This window comes from Australozyma saopauloensis, chromosome 5 (assembly GCF_035610405.1).
Source record: "Australozyma saopauloensis chromosome 5, complete sequence".
In the NCBI taxonomy this organism is placed as follows: Eukaryota; Fungi; Ascomycota; class Pichiomycetes; order Serinales; family Metschnikowiaceae; genus Australozyma; species Australozyma saopauloensis.
The window spans coordinates 809,350-825,333 of NC_086135.1; the positions used below are offsets into that span (position 1 = coordinate 809,350).

Genomic DNA, 15,984 nt, shown 5'->3' on the forward strand with positions numbered 1-15,984 from the left:
CGGACCAAACTGAGCCAGCCCCGTCCCACTTCTCATCCACACGTCCAATTCTCCAAACAACACAAACTTCACTCCCTTACAATTGCAAAGAGGCCCTGTCTCTCATTCTTCTATATACACGTCCCTGTATTCCTCCCGTCTATATAAAGAGGCGGTGATCCCCTTTGCTCTGACGCAACCAGATTACAGATTTCGTATTCCACCACCCTCCAATCCACAACCCAAAACAATTTCCTGGCCCATCAGCCAATTAGATAAGGCCACGTCATCTTCTCCCCGCTGCTGATGACAGAGGTCCAACTCTCAAAAGTGTATGTATTATGTCTCAGATCAAGTGGTAGCCTCATGTACTAACAGCCAGCCTCACCAATGCACGATCCGGCCACCGTCTCGGCTCTTCGTCCGCGTCCTGGACTAAAATTAAGCAGGTCACTCTAGATCTGCGCAGCGACGCCAAGGTCGATCGAGAGAACTGCGCCGATCACGATCCCACGTCCAACGGAGCGCTGAAGAGCGCAATTCCTCTTGTCGAACAAGGCCCCAACGGCGAGCTTTGTCTCTGGTTCAAGAGAGAGTCGCGGTTGGAGTTTTGGGTCTGGGGCGCCGCCGACTCTGCGAACGGTGCTTGTAGCGAGCTCAAAGAGTGTCTTCTGTTGTATCTGTCAGTTACCGTATCTCCACGAACCGTCCATGCGATGTGTTTCATGTCCAAGTCGTATGGAACCGTCTTCTTGAGTGCTTGTAGTACCGCCGACGAGGCGTTTGTAGAGGCTAGAATTGGCGACAATGTCACAAAGTACACTTTACCCTCTTGGTTCAGGGGGTCTGTCTCGAAAATGAAAGTGTCTTCAGAGTTCATTGTCGTGCTGGCCGTGCATGGCCACCTCTATGTGCTCAAATACGAGCGGGAGCACGAGCACGACAGCAGCTCTGGGCGGCTTCTTCCTGCTAATCTGGATGGATCTCTCAAGTCTGTGTTTACTCATTGTACGCAGCCTATTGTCCTAGAGGATCTGCTTCTGGAGGTGTCGAGCAGCGAGATTTTGTTGAAGACGGCGACCTTTGACTCGGCGGCAGTCTTTGATGTCATGGGGACTTGGTTGGTGTACTCGCCAACAAAATCAGAAATCGACTATTTCAAGCGTTTACAGATCTCGAAAGATAGCGCTGCAAATGGCCGCAGCGACAAGAAGGCCGTTGCAAAGTCGATGTATACGCCCGTCAAGCTCCCGCTCGGAAACCCGCTTCTCGTCAGCATGATGTCAAGTCTTTCCAACAATGCGTTCGATAAGTTGTTCAAACTTTCTCAATTTGGAACAAAAAAGTTTCGCAGTTACATGTCTTCTTCCGAAAACATAATCGACAAAGATGTGTCTCTCCACTCAATCAGCAATTCCATTGGCAAGGCGTTGTATTCTACAGCCACCAAATTGAAGAAGCAAGCCCTTTCATCCAGTTCCAATGAGTTTGTCAAGGTAATAGACCTTAGAAATGGCCAAGTAATGGCAACTTTTAAGCCACCGGGAGGTATATCACATCTTTCGCTAAGCCCCTACGATCTTCATTTGATACAGGTATCTTATAGAGGAGACAACTTCTACATGTGGGACCTCTATAAGCTTCCAAAGGAAGTGAGTTTGGTTGAAAAGTTCACCCGTGGTAAAACCAGTGCCAAGATCAAGGATGTTGTATGGTTTGTCAACGATAAAAACACCGAGACTTTGTCGGGAACAAATTCTGGGTTCGGATGTATTACCAAAGAATCGGGCTCGTTGCACTGGTTTAATATCAACTACCTTTTCTGCGGAAATGAGACCAGCAACTACCCTAATGTCATCAATACGGGACTCGCCCAGAAATCGCCAGCCAGTGGTCAATTTTTGGATTCATGGATTCTCCCCTCCAACAAAGCCTTGAAGTTCTTGAAGCTTCCTCCCGCATCAAACATGTCAAAGTCAAACACCGGAGCCGATACAAACACCAGAAGTGCGCTCACGCAACTTTCGTTTCTAGACTCAGATGGCAGCCTTCGCCTTCTTTCACCATTGAATGGAAAGCACACCTTCAAGTACGTGCTTCCCAAAGCACCTCATAATTTTACTGAGAGCACTGAGTCCAACAATGTCAGCAATGGAAACTCGCATCATGGCCCTGCTAATAAAGGTATCCCAATATTCCCCAGAAGTTCTGAAACCTGCAAGGGCCGTAAATTTGACGTTCCTCTTTCGCAGACCGAGATCGAGACCGCTGCGCCATACATGAGTCTAATCAAGAACCGAAAGGTTGAGATTTTACGATACGACCTCGGCGACGAAAACGGCGACGCCTTTTTCCAACTCTTCGCCAGTTTTGGAAACGAGATCCCCACCGTCCAGCAGCGGTTCGCCAAGGACAGCGGCAGCAGCACTCCCTTGCATGCCTCTGGAGAAATGTCGATCGATGGAGGTCTCGAGCTCAACCTTGACGACCAGTACGAGGGCGACCCTTAGGTCCACACATACATATTTATAGGAGCAACGTATTTAATTTATTATATAATTCCAGATAAAGGCCCATGCCTCTGTTGCAATAGTGTCTATTGATAAATACACATGGGCGCTGATTGCAGCCCAAACTCAAGAAAAAAAGTAAAACGTACGCATGACAGGTAAATCTAATTGTACCACAACTCAAAGCCTAAAAGAAAAGATAATTTCGTGGAAGCCTAGAAGAATAGATGGATGATCTCGAGCACAGCACCGCCGCAGATCAAAAACACCAACGCAGCAATCCAGCCCTTGGAGATGGGAAGCTGCACGACCTCCTTCTTGGCTCTGGGCTTGCCCTGTTTCTTTGTGTTGGATTTGGCGAACTTGGCATTAGCAGCCCTTTGCTTTGGGGTTTGGAGAGCCTGACAAAATTAGTATGGACTGGGGAAGTGGGGAATTTAGGGGGTTTATATATTCGGCGGTCGGGTTACGAGCCCTGGGCCAGGAGACATACCATGGTCGAAGAGTAGGTGGATGGAGAATGGTGTATTGGGACACGTAAATGGAGGTAGGTAGTGAGGGTATCGTACTGCAGGAAGCACCACACGTCCAGGGGAACACACACACGATAGAGTGGAAATAAATTTGGAGATTGTGCGAGAAAAAAATTGTGAAAAAAAGAAAACAGTGTTGATTGAGAAAGGTGACGTTTTCAGTTGAAATTAGATGAATAAAAGAGTTCTGATGGTGGTTAACAAGAAAAAAAATACTAGCGCCGCCCGGTTTCGATCCGGGGACATCAGGGTTATGAGCCCTGCGCGCTTCCACTGCGCCACGGCGCTGCTAGTACGACAATGAATCTCGAGCGTTTAATACATCGGCACAAATAGAAAGATACAGCCAATGTGTATATTCATGTAGAACGTACTGAGACTATTGAATAAACAAAATTTGCTTAATAAAATATTCCATTAATTATCTAATTCTACACATTGGGGTAATATTTCATCTTCATTGCTCCATATTCCAAAATTCCACTTAGCGATACACTTTCATCTCCACAACACAACCTACACCACATTCCAAAATCGCAAATTCACCCAAACACCAGAACACCAACACACCCCACCAATTGAGCCAATCACATGCCCGCAACCGTCTCGTACATCTCGGTGGGCGCAGATACAGCGATTCCCATCCGCATATTCATCAACCGACGCAAGATCTTGCTGCAGAATTCGGTCGCTGTGAATGAAAAATCCACCATCAAGCTCGCCGCGATCAATCTGATTCGGCTCAGCAACTATGACCTCAACAACTTGATCGAGGATATTGGGCCTTCTCTTCGGGAGATACTACTTACGGCCAGACTTGCGGAATTGTTTCCCAAACGGGCCATTCTGAAAACTACAAAACTTGTAAAGGATATTTCGCACAATTGGAAGTGTAAAGTGAATGTTTCGTTGGGGTACATTGTGTCCTTGAGATATAACCTAGGGCGGCTTGATCTGGCCGAGGATGTGCAATTTCTCTCTGAAAAAAATGTGCTGATTAATCCTTTGGGACTGGCAAAGTCGGCGCTTCTACGGAAAGAAATGAAGTTCTCGATGTTGGGGTTGGAGGAGGACGACGAGCTGGGGTTCCATTTGGACGACAAGAAAAGTGTGGGCTATAAGCTTCGGCGGGTGAATCTCATGAACAATCACATTGTCGATACGCTCGATGTATACGTGGTCCATCGGCCGAAGATATGAGGGAATGGTGTGGTGGTTGTGTCGAAGGTGACTCCCTGTTACAGTGTATAGATTAAGATGTTCTACTCAGCTATGCTCAGCTTGACTAAATTTAATTAGTTTGACTAGATTTGACTCAGTTTGGCTTGACTAGATTAATTTGACTCAACTTGACTGAATCTGACTGAATTTGACTGAACTGAACTGAAATAAACTAAATTTGACCGAATTTGACTCAACCCTACTTAACTAGGCTCAACCAGACTTAATTTACCTAAATTTGACTTTACTCGACTAACCCGACTCAACTACACTAGACTTGACTCTTGACTGATTTTTTATTTTGCTTGCGCAATAGCGATATATATACAATGACCGATCCTTACGAAGCCCGCTCATCAGACAACGTCACTGATGATTCTCGAGGCTTCACGGTAAGTTTTCAATAGGTTCACGCACTTCTCTCTCTCCAATTGAATGGTCTCATCCTCTTGGAGCAACTCATCAAAGTACTGCTCGTTGTAAAGCTTGACTACTAGTCTGTTTTGAATGTGCGATTTAATGTAGTTCACCAACAAACACATGATGGATTTGGGCACCTGGTCCTGAACAATCTCGCGAACAATACCAAAGTACGACACAATCAAGCGTCTGATCAACTCGCATTCCAACTGCTCGCGCTCGCTGAGGTCAGCGATATTATCCTCTTCACTGTCCACACGGTGGATTTGACTGATGTCATCGATCGCGGAAGCGTGTCCATTGGGCTGCTCGCTCAAACTCATAGATCTGAACTCACTCACATTGCGGCTGTGCGTAAAGTTCTCATTGAACTGCAAAGTTGACTCATGCGCCTGTGGAAATTTGAATGGCGTAGGGTTTAATTGCGCTTGAGTTTGTAAGTGTTGCTGGTGCATGACTGGGTCACGACCGAAAAAGTAGTTGAAGTAAGACTCCTGATGAATGTGATGACTGTTTGTTGAGTCTGATTTGATTGTTCTGTTAGAGTCGCTTCTCTTTCTTCTAGTCACTGGCTTGACATCTTCGTCAATCTGACTCACATCAATGTCAGCGGCATCACCATTCTCTTCTTCGTCCTCCTCGTTGATCTCACCATCAGCATAGTTCTTCTTGCCCAATAGCTTGCGGGTAGCAAGTTTGAGTCTGGCGTTCAGCTCATGGTCTCTCAGTCTTCTGCGTTCTTCGACCACCGAGGCCATGGCTTCGGCGGCGCCAAGGAAGTTAGGATGATTGGTGTTGATATAGGCCTGCTGGATCTCAATCATAGACTCTACATATTTGATCGTGGGCCCTAGTCTCTCTCTCAATAAATCCGAAACGACCTCCATGAGTTTCGCTTGAAGTTTTGGATAACGGTTCATCTCAACAGACGATCCGGCATTGCATATGCTGTGGACGATCTTCATTAACTCTTCGTACACCAATTCAACACATCTGCGTGAAGGGTCTTCCAAAAGTTTGATTTGAGGCTTCACCAAAAGGTCGAAAGCCAACTCAGGGACGAAAAGTGATGGGCGAGGGCCAGAGGAGTTGCGGATCGCAGTCCGGATATCCTTGACAGCCAAATTTTGGGTTGGGTTGAGCATTGCCAACAGAGAACCGAAAACCTCGTTAAAGATGAAGTAAATTCTTGCACCTCCACACAACTCTCTAATGGATTTATCATCAAGCAGAGTGCCATCGACAGAGCTGACAAAGCTGTTGGCAAACTTGGTCATCAAGTTCAAAAGAAGGGCGGCTCTGCCTTCTTTTGTGTCGGCCAAGGTTGCGACGTCTCCGTAGGAGGCCAACTCTTGTTCGGTCTGTCCCATCAAAGTGTTCAATTTAGCCTTGATATCAGGTAAGCGTTCGCGGATATGGTTCATCAAGATTTTATTCAATGTCACAGTGAGGTAGCGAGTACCACATTTACTGGCAATAGAACGGTATGCTGGATGATTGGCGAAAAACGACTGTTCAGCCATCAACGAATCCTCCAAGGGCTTTCTATCCTGAATATCCTGTTGCGAGCGGTTCACAACACCTACAAATCCGAGCTTGAGTGGATAAACGTTGCCCTTCAAGATATCCACCGCGTTTGTACCCTGGTCCATCAAATCAATCTTGGACAAAATACCGACGGTTCTCTTTCCAGTAGGATCAACCTGGCGGGCCAATTTGAGGGACTCGGAGTTCACCAAGTCGACATTTGCAGGAGAGACGGCCAAGATGATGGAGTTGGGTTTGGAGATGTACTCCAAAATCAAGTTACGGGTCTGCTTTTCGATGTCGGTGGGCTGGTCCCCAATTGGGATCTTGGTGAGACCAGGCAAGTCTACCAAGGTCAAGTTGAGCACACGGTCAGAATATATTTTCAAGTTGATGGGCAAACGCGAGATGCCCTTGTTCAGGCCGGCAATGCGAGCGGTCTCGGTCTCGATCTCCCGGCGGATCGCATCGAAGTTGTAGAAGCGCTTCCCAGGAATATGCAAGAACTCACCCCACTCGGAGGGCTCTTCGTTCATGGAACTGGAGCCGCTACTCAGCGCACCGGTGCGGCGGCGAAGATGGTCCTCCAAGTTGATCTCGTCGGACGACAGGGAGTAGTCTGTTTTGGGTCCTCTGGCCTCGCGCAAGTCGGCCTCGTTGTAATTACGCACGAGCGGATCGTCTTTGTTGATGTTTATGAGCTGCAACACAAGCGGTCTACGGGTGACGATGCCGGTGCCTCGGGGAAGGAAGTCTTTCCCGACAATGTTCTCCAACACAGAGGACTTACCACACGACTGGGATCCCACGACGGCCAATACGGGCAAATCGATCTCGGCCAATTGCGTGGTGGTCACGATGTCCTGGAGCTTGTTGACTACGGGGATGAGGTCTTGCAACGTCATTGTTGGGGCTCTATTAGTATGGGGAACACAGTGTGGAAGTACAGGGGAGAAAATAGAACGAGGACAGGGAAGACAGGGAAGGGGGGGGACACGGCGCCTATATATAGTTTGCTACGGTTAGGAGCCCTGGAATAGACGGAATGGCTGAAATGTGGATTGACAGGCCCGGGCTGATGCGTGGATGTGGTGTCTTATATGCTTCGAGTGTCCTAACAACAAATGGAATAATTGGGAGGGCCACCGCAAATACAGAGGTTGTGGTACTGCAGACAGGCGCCGGAGGGCGAAAATTTGGAGGGCACCTTCCTGGTATCTGGGGGCGTCCGGTTGAGTTCGGACAAGAAAGGGTTGCCACTGGCTGTTTGAAGTGGTGCGGAATATTTATTGGTGAATTTTGTTTCTTTGTCGGAGCGTTGATGGGCCAATGAATGGGGGTTGAATGGAGTGTGGTCACGTGACACGGGTTTTGCAATGGAAGCAATCTGACCAAAACATTTTCGAATTTACAAATTTTCGACTGGTGTTTCTTTATTGAAGAAGGGCGTGTATTTTGTTGTTCAGAGTAGACAGAATGGCCAAAATTGGATGTGGCCGCCATGTACGAGAGGCAACGGCGTGAAACTGGAACAGTATTTGAGTGACCTGCGAGAAGACGTGACTCGCAAAAACAAAATTGAGTTTCTTTGGGTCGTGACTCGATAAATTTGAGTAGTGCGTGTCATTAGGATGTATGACTGCTTACTCGGCCTGGGATCTATCTAATTCAGTGGCACAAAGCGGGCCAGACTCCAGATTTTTAAATACTTGTCCGGGCGCCGGCGTAGATCAAAAGTCAGGAAATTTGGAAGCGGTCAAAATCTTTGAGGAGATAGTCTTCATGTGCAATCGTTGTCTTGACATCTAGTCGTGAAGTAATCATTAGCTCGACATCTAGTCTAGAGGCAACTATTGAGTTCTATCAAACAAAAACAAAATTGAATAAATCTCATTCAAATAAAATTCCTACTCCAATAATATTGATCTCTTAAAGCCTAGGCTGAACATCGTGCTAGTTCCACTGGCTGCAAAATAGGTCACCTTGACCACCTCGCGTCTCACCACTCAAAGACACACAAAAACACTCCAAAATTTCCCAAAACGCAAAATAAAAACATTCCACGCCAAATCAACACATTCTAAAACCCCAATATAAATCCCCCCAAAACACTGTCCCTGTCACTCAGGTTTCTTAAATTTTTCACCTCCCCCAAACTGTCCTGCACAAACAGACCCGCGTTGAGACCTCTGAAATCTTGACCATGTGTCAAGTCCAAACCACAAACGCTTCCAATAAACACAATGCGTTGGTCCTGGTTGCTAGCCCTGGTGGCCCTCGTCACTTCTACAGTGGCAGACTCCTTCACCATCGACAATTCCTTGTGGGACAACGTTCGTTACTACAGAAACATCGACATCGCCAAGAGCTATGTTCGCGAGGTATCCCTTGTAGAAGTCATCAACAAGTCCGACCAGCCGCAGGATCTTTACATTTTCCCTGTCAATGACGGCTACGATGCAATTGACACCGTTTCGTACTTCCGCGTCACCGATGAGGAGAGAGGCAACGACATACACCCGATCAAGATTGTAGAGGGTGTGTATGGCATCAAGTTCCAGTATCCAATTGCGCCGGGCACCAAGTTCTCGTTCAAGGTGGTGTACGTGTACACCAACACGTTGGAGGCCGTTCCGGCCAAGATTGGCCTCGACGAGACCCAGCAGGTGTTGCTCAAGTTCAACAAGTTCTGCTACTCTCCATACACCACCTTGGAGTATTCGCTCACTGTTTCGGGCTTCACCAAGGGCCTGGAGTACCAGTTGCCCTTGGACCACTATATCTCGCCCAACGTCGCCTCGTTGCCGGAAGTGAATGGCCGTATCGAGGATGAGTCCAAGGTCTTGACCTACGGACCGGTCGACGCTGAAATCGCTCCATACACCGTGAAACCATTGGGGCTCTTGTACGAGCACAACAAGCCGTTGGCCCGTGTGTACAACTTGGAGAGAAACTTCTGGATCCCAGCCTCGGACGTCGGGGTCGTCCAAACCGAGGACTACTATGAGCTCGTCAACAACGGTGCTGGTCTCAGCCTGGGCTTCTCCCGTGTAGACTGGATCAAGGGCCGTTACGAGCTTGCGGCAGAGCACTTCTCCCTTGTCCGTTTGCTTTTCCCTAAGGACGCAGAGACTCCATACAATGGTTACTATTTCACCGACAAGGTGGGAATGGTCTCGACCCACTTCGACACCAAAAACGACTTGATGTTCCTCCCTAGATACCCTCTTTTCGGCGACTGGAAGTACAACTTCACCATGGGCTGGAGCAACCTCATTGAAAACTCCGTGAGAAAAGTTCTGAACGAGTCTGATGTGTACATTGCCAGATTCCCTCTTTTGAACACTCTCGACGACATCACGTACGACAATGTCTCCATCAACATTTACTTGCCCGAAAACGCCGAGTTCCTTAACGCCACCTCTCATTTGGAGGAATCCAGCCAGGTTGTGGGCAACGAGTTGAGTTACCTTGATGTCTCCGATGGCCATGTTAAAGTCACCCTCAAGTACGAGAATTTGTTCGATGACATGTCCAAGTCATACGTCTACGTGAAGTACAGATACAGCGCACAAAGCTACTGGGCCAAGGTCTACAAAATCGCTGGTTTTGTGTTCACTGGCTTGATGAGTTTCTATGCATTGGGTCTCGTGGATCTTTCGATCAGGAAGTAAGTCACCAAGAATAAAAGAATTATATAAGAGTTGATAATTGTTGTGATTTAATTTGTAAAATCGTAGCGCCAACTCACTTTCTTGCTGTTTAGTTTTCGTCTCAGGTAGCTTTTTCCAATGACCTTAGTGTTTCCTCTTCTGCATGGAAAACATGTGCTACGAGATATCGAGATTGGAAATTGAGCCCACTGATTTCTTTAGCAGCCTTTTGCGCGGTTTCTTTGTCATAGTATACTACATAACATGATCCTTGAGGGCCTGAACCATCTGATACCCGTAGCTGGTGGATTTTTCCGTATTTCGATAGGAGTTCATACAACAGAGGTGTAGAGGCGTCGTAGGGGAGATTTTTCACTAGAACTATGGGGGATTCGGACATTTGATAGGTTTTTTTTTGTGAGAAAGGTGAAGTAAGAATCTGGGGTAAATAGGCCGGCTCTAGATGGCATGTATATCCGAGAATTGGATTTTAAGATCAATAATTCAGTTCAATTTGTATTTTTTAGATGCGGGTTGTTTTTGTTCATGTAAATTAGCCAGTGCTGAGAGAATATCTATAAATACTCGAGGCGGTGGGGCTGAGGTTCGTCAGAAATATAGAGAAGCGGAACTAGTAGGATGGAAGCGGATATAATGTCGTGAATATTTCCTTGCCATTGCGTACAATTGAACATCTTTCTTTGCTCTCAGCTTCCAACAACTACTCAATTCAGGAACATTACATCGATGAGATAGCCTGTAAGAGTAGCACAAGCACTATCTGTGAGGACGATGTTCTCTGCTCCCACACCAAAATGGGGTTTAAAAGTGTGCACTGTATCGTCAAACTTCATCTAAAGTCATTCTTCATCTAAAGTCAAACTTCATCGTGTCATACTTCGTCGTGTGCCGTCATCGACAATAAATCGAAGGGTCTTACATCTTGAACGAGGTGAGGTCGACAAGAGTTCTACGCCCCTTGTAACGCATGAGCATATAAGCAGCTACAATGATACCACACATTATTATAAGGTACTTGTAACCAGGAGACACCGAGGTCTCCTCAATAGAGCCCAACGCAGATCCCGTGGACAGAACCATGCTCACACGCGATCTTGTGATGGTGATATCGGATACAGGCTTGGAATCAATTGTCTCGACCTTGTTCATGGTTTGCAACGTTTCGAAGCCCAGAATCAACTGTCCGAAGACCACATGTTTTCCGTCAAGATGCGTAAATGGCTTCTCCGAGGTAGTAATAAAAAACTGACATCCGTTGGTATCGGCTCCCGAGTTCGCCATGGACAAGCGACCCATTTTGTTGTGTTTGAGTGGAAAGGCCTCATCTGCAAAGGTAGTGAACTCGATGGGTTTGTAGTCGCGGTTGACTCTCATCAAGTTGCCTCCTTGAACGACAAAGTCCTTCACGATACGGTGGAAAATGGAGTTTTGGTAGCCGTTGGTTTTGCTCAGTGCATACTCTACAAAGTGGTTTACCGTGATCGGCAACTTTTCTCCGAAAAGCGCCAACTCCAACGTGCCAAGAGGCTCGGCTTTGCCCTTGGTATCGATGCCGGCGATATCAAACGAAACAAGGTGCGTGATTTTGGGGTCATCTTTCACGTAATTTAGTTGGTCGTTCGAAAGTCCCGGCCCGAGGGAGGCGGCGAGAGCAGTCACGGGGAAAAGAATACACAAAAGAAGATCTAGACGCATTTTACTGGAGAGAAAATTAGGAGCTTTGAGAAAGATATGGTTGCAGAGGAGTAGGTTGCACTTGAGAGTTCGATTGGGCCGTTGCCTGCATAAGCAGTCTGGCAGGGATGGGGGACGGTTGTGAGATTGTCAACGTTGGCGGCAAAAAGGGAGAAAAAGTGGTGGAATATTTGTGCGGAAAATCCAGGGTTTAAATAGTTTTGGGGATGCGTTATGAGCCCTTTCATGGGGCTGGAAGATGGTCTGCTAACGACGATGGTTTCTTCGTTCAACAGTATCTGCGCGGCTGAGGTGGCTGCAGGATACTGTTGTGGAATGGTTCTTCTTTGGGATAAATGGGCTTGATTGTGCGTGTCTAATCTGGCTAGATTGTATTGACTTTGATATGAATACAGTATAGACTGTTAGGGAAATTTTATAGCCTGGTATCTTTTAGTTTTCTATCATTGATAGACGATGAAGTTTCAAATTGTTTCTTGTGTAGATATATTAATGAGTGTAGTTGATGGGCAATTGTTTAGTGGAACTGTGATACAGTATCTTTGGTGAACACTTTTGGAGGTCAGAGTCGACACCTGAACCTTGGTCTAGTTATAATTCATATATCTAGATAAGGAATCTGCGCATTTCATAGGACGCAGATGTTGTTTCTTTCTGGATTGAATTGTTAGCAAATTGTTCGAGGAGGATACTGCTTAGGAATCTGGACTCTTTTGGTGCGACCAAGCTCTCTCCCGAAACGAGGTTTAGGCTCTAACTGGTGTGAGACAATGTGGTAATCGGCAATTTCAAGAGCAACCAGAAATGTTTGGAAATATTTTCCGATCAATTTAGATCTACTCATATGAAAGGCCCGTAATATCTGTAATGCTTTTTGTGAGACAGTTGCACTTTACCACTACCCAGGCAATGAAGAGCGATTGACAACAACGCACGATGGAAACAAACAACAGATTACCACATGGAGTCGCCGCTTTTAAGAAGAAAAAAGAAAGAAAAAAAAGAAATAAATATGAAGAGGCCATTTCCATTTTTTTAGTCTTCATGAATCAATGTCTATCCTTCACAGCCAGACACAAGACAAGCGCAAGTCCCCCCGAAAACTCGGGCTCTTTCTTCATCAAATCTTTCTCGATTTAAAATCTCCCTCAATTTCATAAAAACTCAAACAAATTGAATTTTCCCAAACTTTCAATTCCTCTACTTTCACCACTTCCTCTCTCCCACATCATGTGACCTCCCCCATACATACACCTAGTGGCAATACCCTCACTAAACCTACCCATCCACCACACCACATAAACCATGAACGGGATCTCGGTAGACATCAATCACTTGAAAAAGGGCGAGGTCTCGCTAGGAACGTCGATCATGGCCGTCACCTACAAGGACGGAGTCATTCTCGGCGCTGACTCCAGAACAACCACCGGTACCTACATCGCCAACAGAGTTACCGATAAGTTGACTCAGATCCACGACACCATCTACTGTTGTCGTTCTGGGTCTGCTGCAGACACGCAGGCTGTCGCAGATATCGTCAAGTATTACTTGCAGATGCATGCTTCGCAATTGCCTCCTGGCGAAACTCCAACCACCAAAGTGGCTGCCTCTGTGTTCCAAGAAATCTGTTACACCAACAAGGATGGATTGACGGCAGGTATCATCTGCGCCGGGTATGATAAAAAGAACAAGGGAAGTGTGTATTCCATCCCGATTGGAGGTTCCATCCATCAACAGGAATATGCCATTGCTGGCTCGGGTTCCACTTTCATATATGGTTGGTGTGACAAGAACTACAAGCGCGACATGGAGCGCGACGAGTGCATAACGTTCATCAAGACTGCGCTCTCGGAGGCCATCAAATGGGACGGGTCGTCGGGTGGTGTCGTGCGCATGGTGTTGTTGACCGAGAAGGGCGTGGAAAGATTGATTTTCTACCCCGACGAATACCAAGCGTGAACAACTTAAAACATTCGGGGGCGGCGGTGCCGGGCGTACCGTGGCCCGTGTGTAATTAGAACGAAGAAGATAGTATGTGTGAGTGTTGTATCAAGAAGAAGAGCTCATGTCTCCAAATAAACGTATCAAAAGTAAAAGTGGCCCTCCACGTTTCTATCGCCATTGATTTCAATGCACAAGTTGCAGTCCTTGCCTTTGGCAGCGCCTTCAGCACACATCCGCCAGTAGTAGAGCACGTACATGGGCATGTAGCGGTCCACAAACTGGACCACCTGCGCATCCGTCATTCCTGTGCCACGTTTGGAAATGAGATCGGCTTCCTGTTGAAGCCGCCACTTGTAGACATTCTTCTCGACGTCAGTTTTGAGATAGACGAAGCGATCGAAGAGCCCCCACAAGGGCTCATACCGTCCAAGGTCGGCATTGATCTCCTCCAAATGGTACATATGTGTTTTCTGGACCACACTTTCGGTTCCCGTGCACATATATGCTGCCGGGAACAGAGTTGGGTCAATGGCCTTGAAGCCGTTCATCCACCCTTCAAACAACACTACATCTACAGTTTTATCGACCGCACCCCACAGATCCAGACGGTCTCCCTCTCCATTAAAAGCGCTCTTATCGTAAAATGGTATTCCAACCGGAACAGTCCCGTTTCTGAGCTTGTGGAGTGTTTCTACAGCCAACTCCAAATCGTGAGTACCGGGCAACCCTCTACCCTGCAACAAGGCATTTTCCGAGAGTTGAGCTGCCTTGGTGACGGCAACCTGATCCTTATGTGTAAGGTAAAAATCATCAAGCAGCAACCCGACGCAATTGAGTGTCGGTTTACTGTGACGAAGGTGGTCTAGAATCTTAGCAGTAAGAAACGACTTCCCTGAACCCTGAGGGCCCGAAATCCCGATGACCAATGCATGCGGCCCCTTCCAATTTTGAATTTCTCGGTCCACAAATTGCGTAGCTACATCAAAGGCCGTGGCGGCGGGGGCTGGATCTTGTTCCATCGGTGGTGTGGTAGTATGGAGAATAGTGGGAACGCAGTGAAGTGAAGAAGTGAAGAAGTGAAGTTCAAGTGCGGAAAGTTTTGATTGCGGATGATATTCTGTTGTTGATATGTATTTCTGTTTCTATGTTCTGGACTACTGACGACTATTTGCATCGCGAGACACTTATTGTACTGGTAGCACTAATTGCACTGGCTGCTCCCATTATCCAGTATTCACCGATAAGCACTGATAAGAGACAACCAGTAGGAATGACAGAATCGCTTCTGACTGCATAAAATTTTACAAGCAGTCTTTGGATCGATCCTATAACATCCTTTCCCCTAATTTCCCAAGCTTAGATGGCCTTAACCTCCTTCAACTTGGAAACCAACTCATCGACGCTGCCCACTTTAACACCGGCGGCACGTGCAGGGGGCTCCTCAACCTTGAGTGTTTCCAAACGGCTCACAAGCTCGACGCCCAAGTCGCTGGACTTCAACTTCTCCAAAGGCTTCTTCTTGGCCTTCATGACGTTTGGCAACGTGGCGTATCTTGGCTCGTTCAAACGCAAGTCCGCGGTGATGATCATGGGCAACTCGGCGCTCAACGTGTCCGAACCGCCATCGACCTCTCTGGTGACGGTAACTTTTGTGCCGTCGATTTCCACCTTGGAAGCATTGGTGGCTTGGGGCCAGTTCAACAAACCCGCAAGGATTTGGCCCGTCTGGTTGGCGTCATCGTCAATGGCCTGTTTTCCCAAGATGATCAAGTTGGACTGTTCCTTCTCGACGACCTTTTGGAGCAATTTGGCCACGATCAATGGCTCAACCTCCTCGTTTCCTACATCCACCAAAGTGGAGGTGTCTGCACCCTTGGCAAGAGCAGTGCGCAAGATGTCTTGTGCTTTGGTTGGACCAATGGAGACGGCGTGGATTTTCTCCACGATGTCCTTGTTGGCTTCTCTGATTCTCAAGGACTCCTCAAGTGCTATGTCACAGAATGGGTTCATGCTGAACTTGACTCCGGTGGTTTCCACGCCGGTGCCGGCCTTGTTGATGCGGGGCTTGGTGGCGAAATCAATGACTCTTTTGAGGGGGACAAGAATCTTCAATTTGCTGGACATGGTTGGATGATAAATAGATGTAGGTGGAGTAGATTTGAAAAATTATAAGACCCGAATCGGCATCTCCGATGCAGGCACTCTATTGGAACACAATCTGGGGTAGATTAGGAAAAGGCTGGAGAGAGGAAAATGTTTCGGTTTTTCGGATTCTTCTTTTTGGACAGGTTCCGAAACTTTGAGTCATTTGATATTTGTATGGCGCTGAGTTCTTGCTTGAATGAGCTTTTGAGGTGGAAGTGGGTGGAATATAGGCCCGGGATAGATGTATGTACTTGTATTGTGGTTCTCACACTCTAGTTTTAAATAAACGATATCAATTTCAATGATTTCATTGTATGGCGAGTAATTTTAACATTT

At 47.0% G+C, this 15,984-nt stretch overlaps 9 protein-coding genes and 1 non-coding gene across 10 annotated transcripts; 4 read left to right on the forward strand and 6 right to left on the reverse strand.

Moving 5' to 3' along the window:
* Nucleotides 1-695: 695 nt before the first annotated feature.
* Nucleotides 696-2,489, forward strand: PUMCH_004243 (uncharacterized protein; the record flags this gene model as incomplete). The annotated part of the gene is made up of 1 exon (XM_063023185.1): nt 696-2,489. The coding sequence occupies one exon, from the start codon at nt 696-698 to the stop codon at nt 2,487-2,489; it is 1,794 nt and encodes a 597-aa protein (XP_062879255.1).
* Nucleotides 2,490-3,238: 749 nt separating this feature from the next.
* PUMCH_004244 lies at nt 3,239-3,310 on the reverse strand. The gene has a single exon. It is a non-coding gene; the product is annotated as a tRNA-Met (tRNA).
* A 303-nt stretch (nt 3,311-3,613) lies between these two features.
* On the forward strand, nt 3,614-4,222 carry PUMCH_004245 (uncharacterized protein; the record flags this gene model as incomplete). The annotated part of the gene is made up of 1 exon (XM_063023186.1): nt 3,614-4,222. One exon carries the CDS (start codon nt 3,614-3,616, stop codon nt 4,220-4,222), a length of 609 nt encoding a protein of 202 aa, XP_062879256.1.
* Nucleotides 4,223-4,599: 377 nt separating this feature from the next.
* Nucleotides 4,600-7,095, reverse strand: PUMCH_004246 (uncharacterized protein; the record flags this gene model as incomplete). The annotated part of the gene is made up of 1 exon (XM_063023187.1): nt 4,600-7,095. The coding sequence occupies one exon, from the start codon at nt 7,093-7,095 to the stop codon at nt 4,600-4,602; it is 2,496 nt and encodes an 831-aa protein (XP_062879257.1).
* A 97-nt stretch (nt 7,096-7,192) lies between these two features.
* Nucleotides 7,193-7,693, reverse strand: PUMCH_004247 (uncharacterized protein; the record flags this gene model as incomplete). Its single annotated transcript, XM_063023188.1, has 1 exon — nt 7,193-7,693. One exon carries the CDS (start codon nt 7,691-7,693, stop codon nt 7,193-7,195), a length of 501 nt encoding a protein of 166 aa, XP_062879258.1.
* A 740-nt stretch (nt 7,694-8,433) lies between these two features.
* Nucleotides 8,434-9,864, forward strand: PUMCH_004248 (uncharacterized protein; the record flags this gene model as incomplete). Its single annotated transcript, XM_063023189.1, has 1 exon — nt 8,434-9,864. One exon carries the CDS (start codon nt 8,434-8,436, stop codon nt 9,862-9,864), a length of 1,431 nt encoding a protein of 476 aa, XP_062879259.1.
* Nucleotides 9,865-10,779: 915 nt separating this feature from the next.
* On the reverse strand, nt 10,780-11,559 carry PUMCH_004249 (uncharacterized protein; the record flags this gene model as incomplete). The annotated part of the gene is made up of 1 exon (XM_063023190.1): nt 10,780-11,559. The coding sequence occupies one exon, from the start codon at nt 11,557-11,559 to the stop codon at nt 10,780-10,782; it is 780 nt and encodes a 259-aa protein (XP_062879260.1).
* A 1,305-nt stretch (nt 11,560-12,864) lies between these two features.
* Nucleotides 12,865-13,518, forward strand: PUMCH_004250 (uncharacterized protein; the record flags this gene model as incomplete). Its single annotated transcript, XM_063023191.1, has 1 exon — nt 12,865-13,518. The coding sequence occupies one exon, from the start codon at nt 12,865-12,867 to the stop codon at nt 13,516-13,518; it is 654 nt and encodes a 217-aa protein (XP_062879261.1).
* A 125-nt stretch (nt 13,519-13,643) lies between these two features.
* On the reverse strand, nt 13,644-14,522 carry PUMCH_004251 (uncharacterized protein; the record flags this gene model as incomplete). Its single annotated transcript, XM_063023192.1, has 1 exon — nt 13,644-14,522. The coding sequence occupies one exon, from the start codon at nt 14,520-14,522 to the stop codon at nt 13,644-13,646; it is 879 nt and encodes a 292-aa protein (XP_062879262.1).
* Nucleotides 14,523-14,859: 337 nt separating this feature from the next.
* Nucleotides 14,860-15,627, reverse strand: PUMCH_004252 (uncharacterized protein; the record flags this gene model as incomplete). The annotated part of the gene is made up of 1 exon (XM_063023193.1): nt 14,860-15,627. One exon carries the CDS (start codon nt 15,625-15,627, stop codon nt 14,860-14,862), a length of 768 nt encoding a protein of 255 aa, XP_062879263.1.
* Nucleotides 15,628-15,984: the final 357 nt, after the last annotated feature.